Source organism: Rhinoderma darwinii, assembly GCF_050947455.1.
Source record: "Rhinoderma darwinii isolate aRhiDar2 chromosome 6 unlocalized genomic scaffold, aRhiDar2.hap1 SUPER_6_unloc_1, whole genome shotgun sequence".
Lineage (NCBI taxonomy): Eukaryota > Metazoa > Chordata > Amphibia > Anura > Rhinodermatidae > Rhinoderma > Rhinoderma darwinii.
In genome coordinates this window covers 260,678-278,632 of record NW_027461823.1, presented here as the reverse complement: position 1 = coordinate 278,632, position 17,955 = coordinate 260,678, and the positions used below count along the sequence as shown (strand labels likewise).

General features: G+C 43.4%; 1 protein-coding gene across 2 annotated transcripts in view; it reads left to right on the top strand.

Annotated features, from left to right (window-relative positions):
• The first annotated feature begins 12,584 nt into the window (after positions 1-12,584).
• Positions 12,585-17,955, top strand: part of SEZ6L2 (seizure related 6 homolog like 2) — a 40,776-nt gene continuing 35,405 nt past the window's right edge. Inside the window, exons 1-2 of one of the 2 annotated variants that reach the window (XM_075847705.1) lie at positions 12,585-12,987; positions 14,823-14,972. In XM_075847705.1, the coding sequence (XP_075703820.1) occupies positions 12,930-12,987; positions 14,823-14,972 (208 nt within the window). In that variant the 5' untranslated portion in view covers positions 12,585-12,929. The remainder of the gene's footprint in view (positions 12,988-14,822; positions 14,973-17,955) is intronic. The other variant, XM_075847704.1, reaches the window with a different exon arrangement.

Below are 17,955 nucleotides of genomic sequence, written 5' to 3'. Positions count from 1 at the left end.
ATGTATAGAAGTGTCCCGCATATAATGTATAGAAGTGTCCCGCATATAATGTATAGAAGTGTCCCGCATATAATGTATAGAAGTGTCCCGCATATAATGTATAGAAGTGTCCCGCATATAATGTATAGAAGTGTCCCGCATATAATGTATAGAAGTGTCCCGCATATAATGTATAGAAGTGTCCCGCATGTAATGTATAGAAGTGTCCCGCATGTAATGTATAGAAGTGTCCCGCATGTAATGTATAGAAGTGTCCCGCATGTAATGTATAGAAGTGTCCCGCATGTAATGTATAGAAGTGTCCCGCATGTAATGTATAGAAGTGTCCCGCATGTAATGTATAGAAGTGTCCCGCATGTAATGTATAGAAGTGTCCCGCATGTAATGTATAGAAGTGTCCCGCATGTAATGTATAGAAGTGTCCCGCATGTAATGTATAGAAGTGTCCCGCATGTAATGTATAGAAGTGTCCCGCATGTAATGTATAGAAGTGTCCCGCATGTAATGTATAGAAGTGTCCCGCATGTAATGTATAGAAGTGTCCCGCATGTAATGTATAGAAGTGTCCCGCATGTAATGTATACAAGTGTCCCGCATGTAATGTATACAAGTGTCCCGCATGTAATGTATACAAGTGTCCCGCATGTAATGTATACAAGTGTCCCGCATGTAATGTATACAAGTGTCCCGCATGTAATGTATACAAGTGCCCCGCATGTAATGTATACAAGTGCCCCGCATGTAATGTATACAAGTGCCCCGCATGTAATGTATACAAGTGCCCCGCATGTAATGTATACAAGTGCCCCGCATGTAATGTATAGAAGTGTCCCGCATGTAATGTATAGAAGTGTCCCGCATGTAATGTATAGAAGTGTCCCGCATGTAATGTATAGAAGTGTCCCGCATGTAATGTATACAAGTGTCCCGCATGTAATGTATACAAGTGTCCCGCATGTAATGTATACAAGTGTCCCGCATGTAATGTATACAAGTGTCCCGCATGTAATGTATACAAGTGTCCCGCATGTAATGTATACAAGTGTCCCGCATGTAATGTATACAAGTGCCCCGCATGTAATGTATACAAGTGTCCCGCATGTAATGTATACAAGTGTCCCGCATGTAATGTATACAAGTGCCCCGCATGTAATGTATAGAAGTGTCCCGCATGTAATGTATAGAAGTGTCCCGCATGTAATGTATAGAAGTGTCCCGCATGTAATGTATAGAAGTGTCCCGCATGTAATGTATAGAAGTGTCCCGCATATAATGTATATAAGTGTCCCGCATATAATGTATATAAGTGTCCCGCATATAATGTATATAAGTGTCCCGCAGATAATGTATATAAGTGTCCCGCAGATAATGTATAGAAGTGTCCCGCATATAATGTATACAAGTGCCCCGCATGTAATGTATAGAAGTGTCCCGCATATAATGTATAGAAGTGTCCCGCATATAATGTATAGAAGTGTCCCGCATATAATGTATAGAAGTGTCCCGCATATAATGTATAGAAGTGTCCCGCATATAATGTATAGAAGTGTCCCGCATATAATGTATAGAAGTGTCCCGCATATAATGTATATAAGTGCCCTGCACTTCTTTTGACGAGGCTGTATTTTTACGCGTCGTCGTTTGACAGCTGTCAAACGACGATGCGTAAATAACAGGTCGTCTGCACAGTACGTCGGCAAACCCATTCAAATGAATGGGCAGATGTTTGCCGACGTATTGTAGCCCTATTTCCAGACGTAAAACTAGGCAAAATACGCCTCGTATACGTCTGAAATTTGGCCGTGTGAACATACCCTCACATGATCAGTGGATTACATGTACACTGGCTGTCATGGCATGCTGGGTGCTGTAGTGCCCGTAGAGCTGCCCCACATCCTACAGTAGCAGAACATGTGGTTGTGAGCACTAGTGGTTTAGATGCTTGTAGTTTACGATCTGTCCTTTCTGTAATCGATACCTCTCCATGTACAGTCTTCTTACTTAATTTGTAATTATACACAGCAGCCAATCTGAGCAAATACAGCTGCAGTGTAAAGCATGGGGAACAGAGCAGCAGCTGATTGAAAGTGCAGACGACACTGAGGAAAATAGAATTCAAAGGTGGTAACTGAGCTGTCTAAATATAACTGACTCTAAAATATCTACATGTGAGAGTAAATGTTAATATGCAGCGGCTACCGGCTATAGTGGTCAAATTATCCGTGTATCTACAGCCGGCGTCACCACGTGAAAACGAGTGATTATTCCATTCTTTCTGTGCAACGTAAATATTCAACTTTAGTTAGAAAGTAATACTTTATAGATTCTTCTCCAGAGGGCAGAAATACACATTATTTATTTATAGCAGTTCTGTTCTTGTCCTATAAGCGTTTCACTAGAAGAAAAAGGGAATACAAACCGGCGCAACGATAAGGTGTGAGACAGGTGATGTGGTGATAAGTAGGCTCTCCTGGTGATGTGGTGATAAGTAGGCTCTCCTGGTGATGTGGTGATAAGTAGGCTCTCCTGGTGATGTGGTGATAAGTAGGCTCGCCTGGTGATGTGGTGATAAGTAGGCTCGCCTGGTGATGTGGTGATAAGTAGGCTCGCCTGGTGATGTGGTGATAAGTAGGCTCGCCTGGTGATGTGGTGATAAGTAGGCTCGCCTGGTGATGTGGTGATAAGTAGGCTCGCCTGGTGATGTGGTGATAAGTAGGCTCGCCTGGTGATGTGGTGATAAGTAGGCTCGCCTGGTGATGTGGTGATAAGTAGGCTCGCCTGGTGATGTGGTGATTAGTAGGCTCGCCTGGTGATGTGGTGATAAGTAGGCTCACCTGGTGATGTGGTGATAAGTAGGCTCGCCTGGTGATGTGGTGATAAGTAGTCTCGCCTGGTGATGTGGTGATAAGTAGGCTCGCCTGGTGAAGTGGTGATAAGTAGGCTCGCCTGGTGATGTGGTGATAAGTAGGCTCTCCTGGTGATGTGGTGATAAGTAGGCTCGCCTGGTGATGTGGTGATAAGTAGGCTCGCCTGGTGATGTGGTGATAAGTAGGCTCGCCTGGTGATGTGGTGATAAGTAGGCTCGCCTGGTGAAGTGGTGATAAGTAGGCTCGCCTGGTGATGTGGTGATAAGTAGGCTCGCCTGGTGATGTGGTAAGTAGGCTCGCCTGGTGATGTGGTGATAAGTAGGCTCGCCTGGTGATGTGGTGATAAGTAGGCTCGCCTGGTGAAGTGGTGATAAGTAGGCTCGCCTGGTGATTTGGTGATAAGTAGGCTCGCCTGGTGATGTGGTGATAAGTAGGCTCGCGTGGTGATGTGGTGATAAGTAGGCTCGCCTGGTGATGTGGTGATAAGTAGGCTCGCCTGGTGAAGTGGTGATAAGTAGGCTCGCCTGGTGATTTGGTGATAAGTAGGCTCGCCTGGTGATGTGGTGATAAGTAGGCTCGCGTGGTGATAAGTAGGCTCACCTGGTGATGTGATAAGTAGGCTCGCCTGGTGATGTGATAAGTAGGCTCGCCTGGTGATGTACTGGGAGCGCGACACCCCTGACGATGCAGACTTTGAATTTGTAGTTAATCGTGAGAGAACTGAAGCCACGGGATGTGCCGGAAACCAAGAACTTGTACCTGTTCTTAGTAGGAGAGTGAGATTAAAAGTCACACACCCTATTTATGGATGTAATTCGGGTGTTTGAACCTTGAATTACGTCCGAAAATACGGCTCCAATGCGCCGGCAAACATCTGCCCATTCATTTGAATGGGCTTTACGATGTTCTGTGCCGACGGCCATTTTTTTTACGCGCCGCTGTCAAAAGACGGCGTGTAAAAAAGACGCCCGCGTCAAAGAAGTGCCTGTCACTTCTTGGGACGTAATTGGAGCCGTTTTCCATGGACTCCATAGAAAAACAGCTCCAATTACGTCCGTAATTGATGCTGCGAAAAACGCCTGCACATGCCCTTACGTCTGAAATTCAGGAGCTGTTTTGTAGCGGAAGCTGCCGTGTGAACATACCCAAAGAATAACACCTTCTACAGGTGAGAACTAAAAAAACAACCCTTGAAACGACAGTGTCTGCTTCCTTACTATGCGACACTTTCAACCAACATTGAATTACGTTCAAAGGGACCAGCGCCGCTTCAAGGGGTGTTTTTTTGCGTTTTTTATTTATAAAAGGTGTTATTCTCCCAATCTCACTATCCTTGTCCTATAAGCAGTACACCAGCTTACTGTCTATAATACTGCCCCTATATACAAGAATATAACTACTATAATACTGCCCCTATATACAAGACTATAACTACTATAATACTGCCCCTATATACGAGAATATAACTACTATAATACTGCCCCTATATACAAGAATATAACTACTATAATACTGCTCCTATATACAAGAATATAACTACTATAATACTGCCTCCTATATACAAGAATATAACTACTATAATACTGCCCCTATATACAAGAATATAACTACTATAATACTGCTCCTATATACAAGAATATAACTACTATAATACTGCCTCTATAGACAAGAATATAACTACTATAATACTGCTCCATATATACAAGAATATAACGACTATAATACTGCTCCTATATACAAGAATATAACTACTATAATACTGCCTCCTATATACAAGATTATAACTACTATAATACTGCCCCTATATACAAGAATATAACTACTATAATACTGCTCCTATATACAAGAATATGACTACTATAATACTGCCCCCTATATACAAGAATATAACTACTATAATACTGCCCCCTATATACAAGAATATAACTACTATAATACTGCTCCCTATATACAAGATTATAACTACTATAATACTGCTCCTATATAGAAGAATATAACTACTATAATACTGCTCCTATATACAAGAATATAACTACTATAATACTGCCCCTATATACAAGAATATAACTACTATAATACTGCCCCCTATATACAAGAATATAACTACTATAATACTGCTCCCTATATACAAGAATATAACTACTATAATACTGCCTCTATATACAAGACTATAACTACTATAATACTGCCCCTATATACGAGAATATAACTACTATAATACTGCCCCTATATACAAGAATATAACTACTATAATACTGCTCCTATATACAAGAATATAACTACTATAATACTGCCTCCTATATACAAGAATATAACTACTATAATACTGCCCCTATATACAAGAATATAACTACTATAATACTGCTCCTATATACAAGAATATAACTACTATAATACTGCCTCTATAGACAAGAATATAACTACTATAATACTGCTCCATATATACAAGAATATAACGACTATAATACTGCTCCTATATACAAGAATATAACTACTATAATACTGCCTCCTATATACAAGATTATAACTACTATAATACTGCCCCTATATACAAGAATATAACTACTATAATACTGCTCCTATATACAAGAATATGACTACTATAATACTGCCCCCTATATACAAGAATATAACTACTATAATACTGCCCCCTATATACAAGAATATAACTACTATAATACTGCCCCCTATATACAAGAATATAACTACTATAATACTGCTCCCTATATACAAGATTATAACTACTATAATACTGCTCCTATATAGAAGAATATAACTACTATAATACTGCTCCTATATACAAGAATATAACTACTATAATACTGCCCCTATATACAAGAATATAACTACTATAATACTGCCCCCTATATACAAGAATATAACTACTATAATACTGCTCCCTATATACAAGAATATAACTACTATAATACTGCCCCCTATATACAAGAATATAACTACTATAATACTGCTCCCTATATACAAGAATATAACTACTATAATACTGCCCCCTATATACAAGAATATAACTACTATAATACTGCTCCTATATACAAGAATATAACTACTATAATACTGCCCCTATGTACAAGAATATAACTACTATAATACTGCCCCTATATACAAGAATATAACTACTGTAATACTGCTCCTATATACAAGAATATAACTACTATAATACTGCCCCCTATATACAAGAATATAACTACTATAATACTGCCCCCTATATACAAGAATATAACTACTATAATACTGCTCCTATATACAAGAATATAACTACTATAATACTTCTCCTATATACAAGATATAACTACTATAATACTGCTCCTATATACAAGAATATAACTACTATAATACTGCCCCCTATATACAAGAATATAACTACTATAATACTGCCCCCTATATACAAGAATATAACTACTATAATACTGCTCCTATATACAAGAATACAACTACTATAATACTTCTCCTATATACAAGAATATAACTACTATAATGCTGCTCCTATATACAAGAATATAACTACTATAATACTGCCCCCTATATACAAGAATATAACTACTATAATACTGCCTCCTATATACAAGAATATAACTACTATAATACTGCCCCCTATATACAAGAATATAACTACTATAATACTGCTCCTATATACAAGAATATAACTACTATAATACTGCCCCTATATACAAGAATATAACTACTATAATACTGCACCCTATATACAAGAATATAACTACTATAATACTGCTCCTATATACAAGAATATAACTACTATAATACTGCTCCTATATACAAGAATATAACTACTATAATACTGCCCCTATATACAAGAATATAACTACTATAATACTGCCCCCTATATACAAGAATATAACTACTATAATACTGCTCCTATATACAAGAATATAACTACTATAATACTGCCCCTATATACAAGAATATAACTACTATAATACTGCTCCTATATACAAGAATATAACTACTATAATACTGCCCCTATATACAAGAATATAACTACTATAATACTGCCCCTATATACAAGAATATAACTACTATAATACTGCCCCTATATACAAGAATATAACTACTATAATACTGCACCCTATATACAAGAATATAACTACTATAATACTGCTCCTATATACAAGAATATAACTACTATAATACTGCTCCTATATACAAGAATATAACTACTATAATACTGCCCCTATATACAAGAATATAACTACTATAATACTGCCCCCTATATACAAGAATATAACTACTATAATACTGCCCCTATATACAAGAATATAACTACTATAATACTGCCCCCTAGATACAAGAATATAACTACTATAATACTGCTCCTATATACAAGAATATAACTACTATAATACTGCCCCCTATATACAAGAATATAACTACTATAATACTGCCCTATATACAAGAATATAACTACTATAATACTGCCCCCTATATACAAGAATATAACGGCTATAATACTGCTCCTATATACAAGAATATAACTACTATAATACTGCCCCTATATACAAGAATATAACTACTATAATACTGCTCCTATATACAAGAATATAACTACTATAATACTGCCCCCTATATACAAGAATATAACTACTATAATACTGCCCTATATACAAGAATATAACTACTATAATACTGCCCCCTATATACAAGAATATAACGGCTATAATACTGCTCCTATATAAAAGAATATAACTACTATAATACTGCCCCCTATATACAAGAATATAACTACTATAATACTGCCCCTATATACAAGAATATAACTACTATAATACTGCTCCTATATACAAGAATATAACTACTATAATACTACCCCCTATATACAAGAATATAACTACTATAATACTACCCCCTATATACAAGAATATAACTACTATAATACTGCCCACTATATACAAGAATATAACTACTATAATACTGCTCCTATATACAGGAATATAACTACTATAATACTGCATTCTATATACAAGAATATAACTACTATAATACTGCCTCTATATACAAGAATATAACTACTATAATACTGCCCCTATATACAAGAATATTACTACTATAATACTGCTCCTATATACAAGAATATAACTACTATAATACTGCCCCTATATACAAGAATATAACTACTATAATACTGTCCCCTATGGTTATTATATAAGGTCTTTCAGTTATATTTCCTGATTGACACAATGGAGTTGTTTGTCCTTCTATTCCTGTTTTCAGCTTCACTCTTGACACAAACACTGGGAGGAGACAGATTGTGGGATTGCGTTTCCTGATATGGGATGATGGGGTTGTAGTATTTTGTGTCTGGCTGGATTGCTGGGATTTGTAGCTCCTCAACAGCAGACACATCATGAATGTTGTATGATGAGTGTAGTAGTGGAGATGTTGGTGTGGAGCTTGTTCTGTGTGCCAGTGCCCGGGTGTGCAGTGGGTGCATTGTGTTTGGTGGATGTCACTCAGTCTGCGGTGCCCATGTCCCCCTCCCACAGGGTGTCTCCTCCGCTGTCTCTTCCCTTGTGTGTGGGGGTCTCTCGCCTCATCCAATATTCTGTGATAATGTTAATATTGATTGTGCTTTTTCCCCTTCCAGTGCCCAGCAGAGCCTGCAATGCAGAGAGTAGGGAGGAGAGAGGGGGAGGAGAGACCGAGAGCGTAGGGGGTGCAGAAGGTAAGGAATGATGGACGCGACACAGGGAAGAGGGAGGGATGGAGGGAACTGTGGACAAAAGACAATCAATGACAGCAGGAGATATTCAATATCCCATCACATGTAAAACACAGGGAGGAGACACCTCTGCCGAGGCCTGACATCCGCCAGTCATCGCTTAGTGAGGCCAGAACTAGAAGTCCGCTAGAGCTGTCCGTCAAGTCTGGTCATGTTTAGAACTAATAGTCCCAGCATGCCTAGGCCTTCTCCACAGAGCAGCTATGTGGTCTGATGGTTACTGGAGAACTAATAGTCCCAGCATGCCTAGGCCTTCTCCACAGACCAGCTATGTGGTCTGATGGTTACTGGAGAACTAACAGTCCCAGCATGCCTAGGCCTTCTCTACAGAGCAGCTATGAGGTCTGATGGTTACTGGAGAACTAATAGTCCCAGCATGCCTAGGCCTTCTCCACAGACCAGCTATGAGGTCTCATGGTTACTGGAGAACTAATAGTCCCAGCATTCCTAGGCCTTCTCTACAGAGCAGCTATGAAGTCTGATGGTTACTGGAGAACAAATAGTCCCAGCATGCCTAGGCCTTCTCTACAGACCAGCTATGAGGTCTGATGGTTACTGGAGAACTAATAGTCCCAGCATGCCTAGGCCTTCTCTACAGAGCAGCTATGAGGTCTGATGGTTACTGAAGAACTAATAGTCCCAGCATGCCTAGGCCTTCTCTACAGACCAGCTATGAGGTCTGATGGTTACTGGAGAACTAATAGTCCCAGCATGCCTAGGTCTTCTCTACAGAGCAGCTATAAAGTCTGATGGTTACTGGAGAACTAATAGTCCCAGCATGCCTAGGCCTTCTCTACAGAGCAGCTATGAAGTCTGATGGTTACTGGAGAACTAATAGTCCCAGCATGCCGAGGCCTTCTCTACAGACCAGCTATGAGGTCTGATGGTTACTGGAGAACTAATAGTCCCAGCATGCCTAGGCCTTCTCTACAGAGCAGCTATGAGGTCTGATGGTTACTGAAGAACTAATAGTCCCAGCATGCCTAGGCCTTCACTACAGAGCAGCTATGAGGTCTGATGGTTACTGAAGAACTAAAAGTCCCAGCATGCCTAGGCCTTCTCTACAGACCAGCTATGAGGTCTGATGGTTACTGTAGAACTAATAGTCCCAGCATGCCTAGGCCTTCTCTACAGAGCAGCTATGAGATCTGATGGTTACTGGAGAACTAATAGTCCCAGCATGCCTAGGCCTTCTCTACAGAGCAGCTGTGAGGTCTGATGGTTACTGGAGAACTAATAGTCCCAGCATGCCTAGGCCTTCTCTACAGACCAGCTATGAGGTCTGATGGTTACTGGAGAACTAACAGTCCCAGCATGCCTAGGCCTTCTCTACAGAGCAGCTATGAGGTCTGATGGTTACTGAAGAACTAATAGTCCCAGCATGCCTAGGCCTTCTCTACAGACCAGCTATGAGGTCTCATGGTTACTGGAGAACTAATAGTCCCAGCATTCCTAGGCCTTCTCTACAGAGCAGCTATGAAGTCTGATGGTTACTGGAGAACAAATAGTCCCAGCATGCCTAGGCCTTCTCTACAGACCAGCTATGAGGTCTGATGGTTACTGGAGAACTAATAGTCCCAGCATGCCGAGGCCTTCTCTACAGACCAGCTATGAGGTCTGATGGTTACTGGAGAACTAATAGTCCCAGCATGCCTAGGCCTTCTCTACAGAGCAGCTATGAGGTCTGATGGTTACTGAAGAACTAATAGTCCCAGCATGCCTAGGCCTTCACTACAGAGCAGCTATGAGGTCTGATGGTTACTGAAGAACTAATAGTCCCAGCATGCCTAGGCCTTCACTACAGAGCAGCTATGAGGTCTGATGGTTACTGAAGAACTAAAAGTCCCAGCATGCCTAGGCCTTCTCTACAGACCAGCTATGAGGTCTGATGGTTACTGTAGAACTAATAGTCCCAGCATGCCTAGGCCTTCTCTACAGAGCAGCTATGAGATCTGATGGTTACTGGAGAACTAATAGTCCCAGCATGCCTAGGCCTTCTCTACAGAGCAGCTGTGAGGTCTGATGGTTACTGGAGAACTAATAGTCCCAGCATGCCTAGGCCTTCTCTACAGACCAGCTATGAGGTCTGATGGTTACTGGAGAACTAATAGTCCCAGCATGCCTAGGCCTTCTCTACAGAGCAGCTATGAGGGCTGATGGTTACTGGAGAACTAATAGTCCCAGCATGCCTAGGCCCTTCTCTACAGAGCAGCTATGAGGTCTGATGGTTACTGGAGAACTAATAGTCCCAGCATGCCTAGGCCTTCTCTACAGAGCAGCTATGAGGTCTGATGGTTACTGGAGAACTAATAGTCCCAGCATGCCTAGGCCTTCTCTACAGAGCAGCTATGAGGTCTGATGGTTACTGGAGAACTAATAGTCCCAGCATGCCTAGGCCTTCTCTACAGAGCAGCTATGAAGTCTGATGGTTACTGGAGAACTAATAGTCCCAGCATGCCTAGGCCTTCTCTACAGAGCAGCTATGAGGTCTGATGGTTATTGGAGAACTAACAGTCCCAGCATGCCTAGGCCTTCTCTACAGACCAGCTATGAGGCCTGATGGTTATTGGAGAACTAACAGTCCCAGCATGCCTAGGCCTTCTCTACAGACCAGCTATGAGGCCTGATGGTTATTGGAGAACTAACAGTCCCAGCATGCCTAGGCCTTCTCTACAGAGCAGCTATGAGGTCTGATGGTTACTGGAGAACTAATAGTCCCAGCATGCCTAGGCCCTTCTCTACAGAGCAGCTATGAGGTCTGATGGTTACTGGAGAACTAACAGTCCCAGCATGCCTAGGCCTTCTCTACAGAGCAGCTATGAGGTCTGATGGTTACTGGAGAACTAATAGTCCCAGCATGCCTAGGCCTTCTCTACAGAGCAGCTATGAAGTCTGATGGTTACTGGAGAACTAACAGTCCCAGCATGCCTAGGCCTTCTCTACAGACCAGCTATGAGGCCTGATGGTTATTGGAGAACTAACAGTCCCAGCATGCCTAGGCCTTCTCTACAGATCAGCTATGAGGCCTGATGGTTATTGGAGAACTAACAGTCCCAGCATGCTCTTCCATTCTCATGCTGGTCATTGTGTAATCCCTGATTGCAGGGAGCTGTCCGCCAGTCCTGGTGCTGATCCACTGACACTATGACTAGATGACCTCACTGGTTCTTCAATGCCCTGACCTAGTGTTGATCCAGAAGAATGCAGGTGAACTACAAGTACCAGCTTGCCCATAATCCTCTTGGCCTATACCTTTACTGCATCTTTCAGCTATCAAAGTGAGTTTCCCAGTGCTGATCCTGATAACTGGTAATTGAAGAACTACTACTCCCAGAGTGTCCTGTAGTCATGCTGATTCTTATGGATTCCAGGAGGTTAGGGAGCAGTCCTGGTGCGGATTCCTTTCATCTCCTGCAATTGGAGGACTACTACTCCCAGAATGTCCTCCAGTCATGCTGGTCCCTGCAGTTCCAGTGTTAATGAATGAAGATGAGGGAGCTGTCCACCAGGCCTGGTGCTGAAGCATCTAAAGTCCCCCATTAACTGGGTGTCAGTAACTAAGAAGCGGAATACTTGGTACTGGGGGGTCGGGTGGGGGCAGGAAACCTCCGGCAGGGACTGTATGAAGCAGCCGCAGTTTCTGCCTCACTGCCCGTCCCTCCTATGGGGGCAAGAGAAAAGCTTTCACCCCGAAGAGCCACTGCTGTAATAATAGACTAATCTTCCTTTATTTACTGGGCAGATAATAAATCCTCCGGCCTGGAGAGGGGAGGGGGTTTTATAATGATTCAGCTATAGTCATCAAGTGTCAACAATCCATAATACATGCAAAGAAAACAATGACTATTATATGCACATTGGACACCTAAGGGTTAACATCACCCCTATCCCCATGGGGGGCATGATTTTGTCTGGGTCTCATCTGGCCATACGTTTCCTGGACCCTCCCTCCCCCACCCTCCCCTCCTAAAAATCCTATTGATTCCGCTCTTGGGTAAAGAATCACCTTCAGCTGTCAGACCCCATATAGCGGCACCCTGCAAGACTGGCACCAGTGCTAACGGGGACCAAGACACCCCCCCAGCAGCTCATCCCCCCCACAAGAGTGGGGCAGGAGAGGGAGGGGGCTTCATCTTGTAGGTGGGAGAGAGAGCTGCACCTTTCCCATAAGACACAAGGAGGTGGATGTTTGCTCGAGCAGCGCAGCATCCTTAAGCAGATTGCACAGCCGGGGACCAGATCTGCTTCATCTCCCTGGATACACAGAGACTGCAAGGATAGCCCTGTCTGGGGTAGATCTGGCGGGCAGGATGCGGGCACTGGATGCCGTCTCCCCCATCATCTTACTGCTCCTGGCTGCTGTAAAAGGTGAGATGCATGGCTGAGAACTGCTGCAGTGACGGATGTGTGTGCACGGCTTCTTATAGATCCCATAGATCACCCATACGTATGACATATAGGATGTCTAGGGATGTGTCGGGGAGGATGCATTGGCACCCGGGTAATGATAGGATGTGAAATGTCCGCAGATGTTTACTGTCATTCGCTGTCGGATATGCTGGGACCCGTATGTAATATATACAATCCATATCAGTCATGCCTTGAAATGGCTTTAAGATGATTTTTTTCATGGGCTTGAAAAAATTGATGGATACGGGAGCAGATATAGAGGTATAGGAATCTGTGGGATATAGGGGCAGTGATAGGAGCACGCAGTGTATATGGGATCTGGCAAACGCCTGTGGCGCTCGCAACGTACATGAATAAAAGGGCCGGCGTCTTCTTTTGTCTTTGCCTGTGTGCGTTCCGCTGCACGCTCCTGTCACGATGGGCTGACGGAGGAAACATTAATATGTGTAAAACATACAGAGTCGTTGGTGCCGTGACCGCCTATAGATATATATAGAGGGGGCTGGCGGATGTCGCTGCACACTGTGTGGTTGGCTGCATGTGGTTGCTGGGGAGGCCTGAGCGCGGGGCGGAGAGGGTTAACCGCGGCGGTCTACGCCAGGAGCAGACAGTGTAACGTGCCCGTCTCACTTGTACCGTCTCCCAGGAGTTGGGTTATCGTGTAGGATTTTACCATGTTGGGGGAAGGGCGGACATTTAATCAGGGTCATCCCGAATCTGTCACCTTAATCACATCCTCAGTGCTCAGTCATGTTCTCGCCGCCACCGTCATTAGACGTCTTCCTGCGGCCCCTACTCATCATTTAAATTCCATTATATTATATTACGTTACATTGGATTATCTCTCATGTTATATTACGTTGCGTTGTATCATCTCACATGTTATATTACGTTACATTGGATTATCTCACATTATATTATATTACGTTACATTGGATTATCTCACATTATATTATATTACGTTGCGTTGTATTATCTCTCATGTTATATTACGTTGCGTTGTATCATCTCACATTACGTTACGTTGGATTAGGTCACATTATATGATGTAATGTTACGTTTGTGATGGTAGGAAATACTTTGGCAGCTGACATTTTGTAGGCTGATCCTAAATTTAAAGGGCATTTCCTCCTAAAATCAGCCCTCTAATATATACATATATATAAGTCCTTGAATCGTCCTCTTCAGTCAGGATGTTGAAAACTCTATACAGCAGTCTCTTAGTTATATCTGTGTGGTGGAAAGCTGCGTGACAACCAATATGGACGCCATTACAAGTTCTAAATGGGTTGAATTGGCCACCAGAGAGCAAACGTCACCAGGTTCTGACATGAACCATATGGGCCCTTACTAATGATATGGCCTACATGGAGAGCGGCCCTCAGAATCACTTCCTCTGGGGGTGACCTGTCCGACACTACTTTCCTCAGCTTGCCTTTCAGGGGACTAGGAAATCTGTGTGACACTAGGAATCAGTAAGATCCGTAAAGCATGAGGTAACCGGTACCTCGCGTCTTCATTATTAGTCCCTGGTGAATTAATAGTCTACATTCTCGTACCCACGGTTACCACCCTCAAGATGGCCGCAGTCTAGTAGAGGAATGGAAGGAGTTTCCCATAGCAACCAATCAGATTCCAGCTTACATTCTCCCAATTAAGATTAGAAAATGAAAGCTGCGATATGATTGGTTGCTATGGGTGACTACTGGGTGTTGTTCTATCCTTGAGGTCCTGTATACTGTATATATATCTGTATATGGTGGAGTCATGCTGCTTTTGCGTTCGGCCCTCAGGACTGCCCCTATTGGACGATGAAGCGACAGAAACGCCAGTTTTGCTGCACACGCCACCGCCAGGACGCTCGGACCTCGTGTCTCTTGAGCAGCTGGTTCATCAGGCCGTCATGAAGAAGGATTTCCTGGGGCAGGACAGCTTCTTCACGGGTAAGAGCGCAAAGATGAGGCTCATGGCAACCAATCAAATTGCTGCTTTAATTTTCTGACCGGAACTAGACAAATGGCTGTTAGAACCAGATTTGTTGCTAAGGGCAACGACGCATCTTTGACTTTCCAATTTACAGGCCGCCATTTTGTGAGCGGAACCGATATACGGTAATATTCCTTTAATCCGACATAGTATCAGATTATCAAACATTGCAGATTATAGGTATCTACCCACAATTCCATGCACTGCAGTATTTCCCCATCTGTTATCACTCTGTTCATCCTGGGCTTCCTGGTTCATGAATACAATGTGACAACTGCAGTGAAGACTGGAGCAACAATAGGAGAGGGGGAGTAAAGGGATGTGTCTTCATGACGATGCGGATAAATGCCAATCGGAGTCTGTTCTGGATTACCGGCCCTTCATGGGCACTCTATGGCAGCCATTAGTGGTTGTCACCCAAAATCTGTTACCCATGTAAGAGAGAGAAACGCACCTTCGGGTGGAGTGTGACTGACGGGCTTGCAGACTATGCAGAATGCTTTGTAATTTTTGTACTGATAGGTTACATTATGTGTTATGCTCCATGCACATCCAGAGCTGCATTCACAGTTCTTATACTTCAGTCATCTTCAGAGCTGCATTCACAATTCTTATTCTCCAGTCACAACCAGAGCTGCATTCACAATTCTTATTCTCCAGTCACAACCAGAGCTGCATTCACAATTCTTATTCTCCAGTCACAACCAGAGCTGCATTCACAGTTCTTATACTTCAGTCATCTTCAGAGCTGCATTCACAATTATTATTCTCCAGTCACATTCAGAGCTGCTTTCATAATTTTTATTCTCTAGTCACATTCAGAGCTGCATTCACAATTCTTATTCTCAGTCACATTCAGAGCTGCATTCACAATTCTTATTCTCAGTCACATTCAGAGCTGCATTCACAATTCTTATTCTCCAGTCACATCCAGAGCTGCAGTCACAATTCTTATTCTCCAGTCACATTCAGAGCTGCATTCACAATTCTTATTCTCCAGTCACGTCCAGAGCTGCATTCACAATTCTTATTCTCCAGTCACATCCAGAGCTGCATTCACAATTCTTATTTCCTGCTGCTGGCTTAACGTTGGGCCCTGCTGCCATGCATTGCAGGAGATATGGGAACATATTTATAATCAATAGTGCAATTTTTTTATGGGGTACATAGCAGAAAATAAAGCGTACACATTAATATACTGTCTGGACGTGACTGGAGTATAATAATTGTGACTGCAGCTTTGAACGTGACTGGAGTATAAGAATTGGAAAAGCAGATCTGGATGTGATTGGAATATAACAATTGAGAAAACCGTTCTCAACATGACTGAAGTATCAGAATTGTGAATGCAGCTTTGGATATGACTTGAGTATAAAATTTGTGAATGCAGCTTTGAATGTGAGCAGAGTATAAGAATTGAGAAAACAGTACTGGATGTGACTGAAGTATCAGAATATCAGAATTGTGAATGCGGTTTATGATATGACTGGAGTATAAAAATTGTGACTGCAGTTTGGAATGTGACTGGAGTTTAAGATTTGTGGATGCAGCTCTGGCTGTGACTGGAGCATAAAAAGGATAGAACTCAGCATAAGATTTGTAAAGTTGCTTAGTGTTATGTGTAGATTGAGGCTGCAGTGTAATAGTGGCGCAGGCAGTGAACACGTAATCAGACGCTGTGATGTTCCGGATTGGGGCGCTGACTGGTTTCCATGGATCTTGTTGGCGCTTCTTCTCATACTTTGGGTTTTGCAGCTTTTTTTCCCTAATTGTTTATACAAAAATGTAAAGATTGAAAAAAGGGAAGAATCAAAAAAAAACTTGATAAACAAATCCTGAGGCAGCAGCATGTGGGGTACAGGGGATCCTGAGGCAGCAGCATGTGGGGTACAGGGGATCCTGAGGCAGCAGCGTGTGGGGTACAGGGGATCCTGAGGCAGCAGCGTGTGGGGTACAGGGGATCCTGAGGCAGCAGCATGTGGGGTACAGGGGATCCTGAGGCAGCAGCATGTGGGGTACAGGGGATCCTGAGGCAGCAGCATGTGGGGTACAGGGGATCCTGAGGCAGCAGCGTGTGGGGTACAGGGGATCCTGAGGCAGCAGCGTGTGGGGGTGCAGAGGATCCTGAGGCAGGCAGTATGTGGGGTACAGGGGATCCTGAGGCAGCATGTGGGGTACAGGGGATCCTGAGGCAGCATGTGGGGTACAGGGGATCCTGAGGCAGCATGTGGGGTACAGGGGATCCTGAGGCAGCATGTGGGGTACAGAGGATCCTGAGGCAGCAGCATGTGGGGTACAGGGGATCCTGAGGCAGCAGCATGTGGGGTACAGAGGATCCTGAGGCAGCAGCATGTGGGGTACAGAGGATCCTGAGGCAGCAGCATGTGGGGTACAGGGGATCCTGAGGCAGCATGTGGGGTACAGGGGATCCTGAGGCAGCATGTGGGGTACAGAAGATCCTGAGGCAGCAGCATGTGGGGTACAGGGGATCCTGAGGCAGCAGCATGTGGGGTACAGAGGATCCTGAGGCAGCAGCATGTGGGGTACAGAGGATCCTGAGGCAGCAGCATGTGGGGTACAGAGGATCCTGAGGCAGCAGCATGTGGGGTACAGGGGATCCTGAGGCAGCAGCATGTGGGGTACAGAGGATCCTGAGGCAGCAGCATGTGGGGTACAGAGGATCCTGAGGCAGCAGCATGTGGGGTACAGGGGATCCTGAGGCAGCAGCATGTGGGGTACAGAGGATCCTGAGGCAGCAGCATGTGGGGTACAGAGGATCCTGAGGCAGCAGTATGTGGGGAACAGAGGATCCTGAGGCAGCAGCATGTGGGGTACAGGGGATCCTGAGGCAGCAGCATGTGGGGTACAGGGGATCCTGAGGCAGCAGCATGTGGGGTACAGAGGATCCTGAGGCAGCAGCATGTGGGGTACAGGGGATCC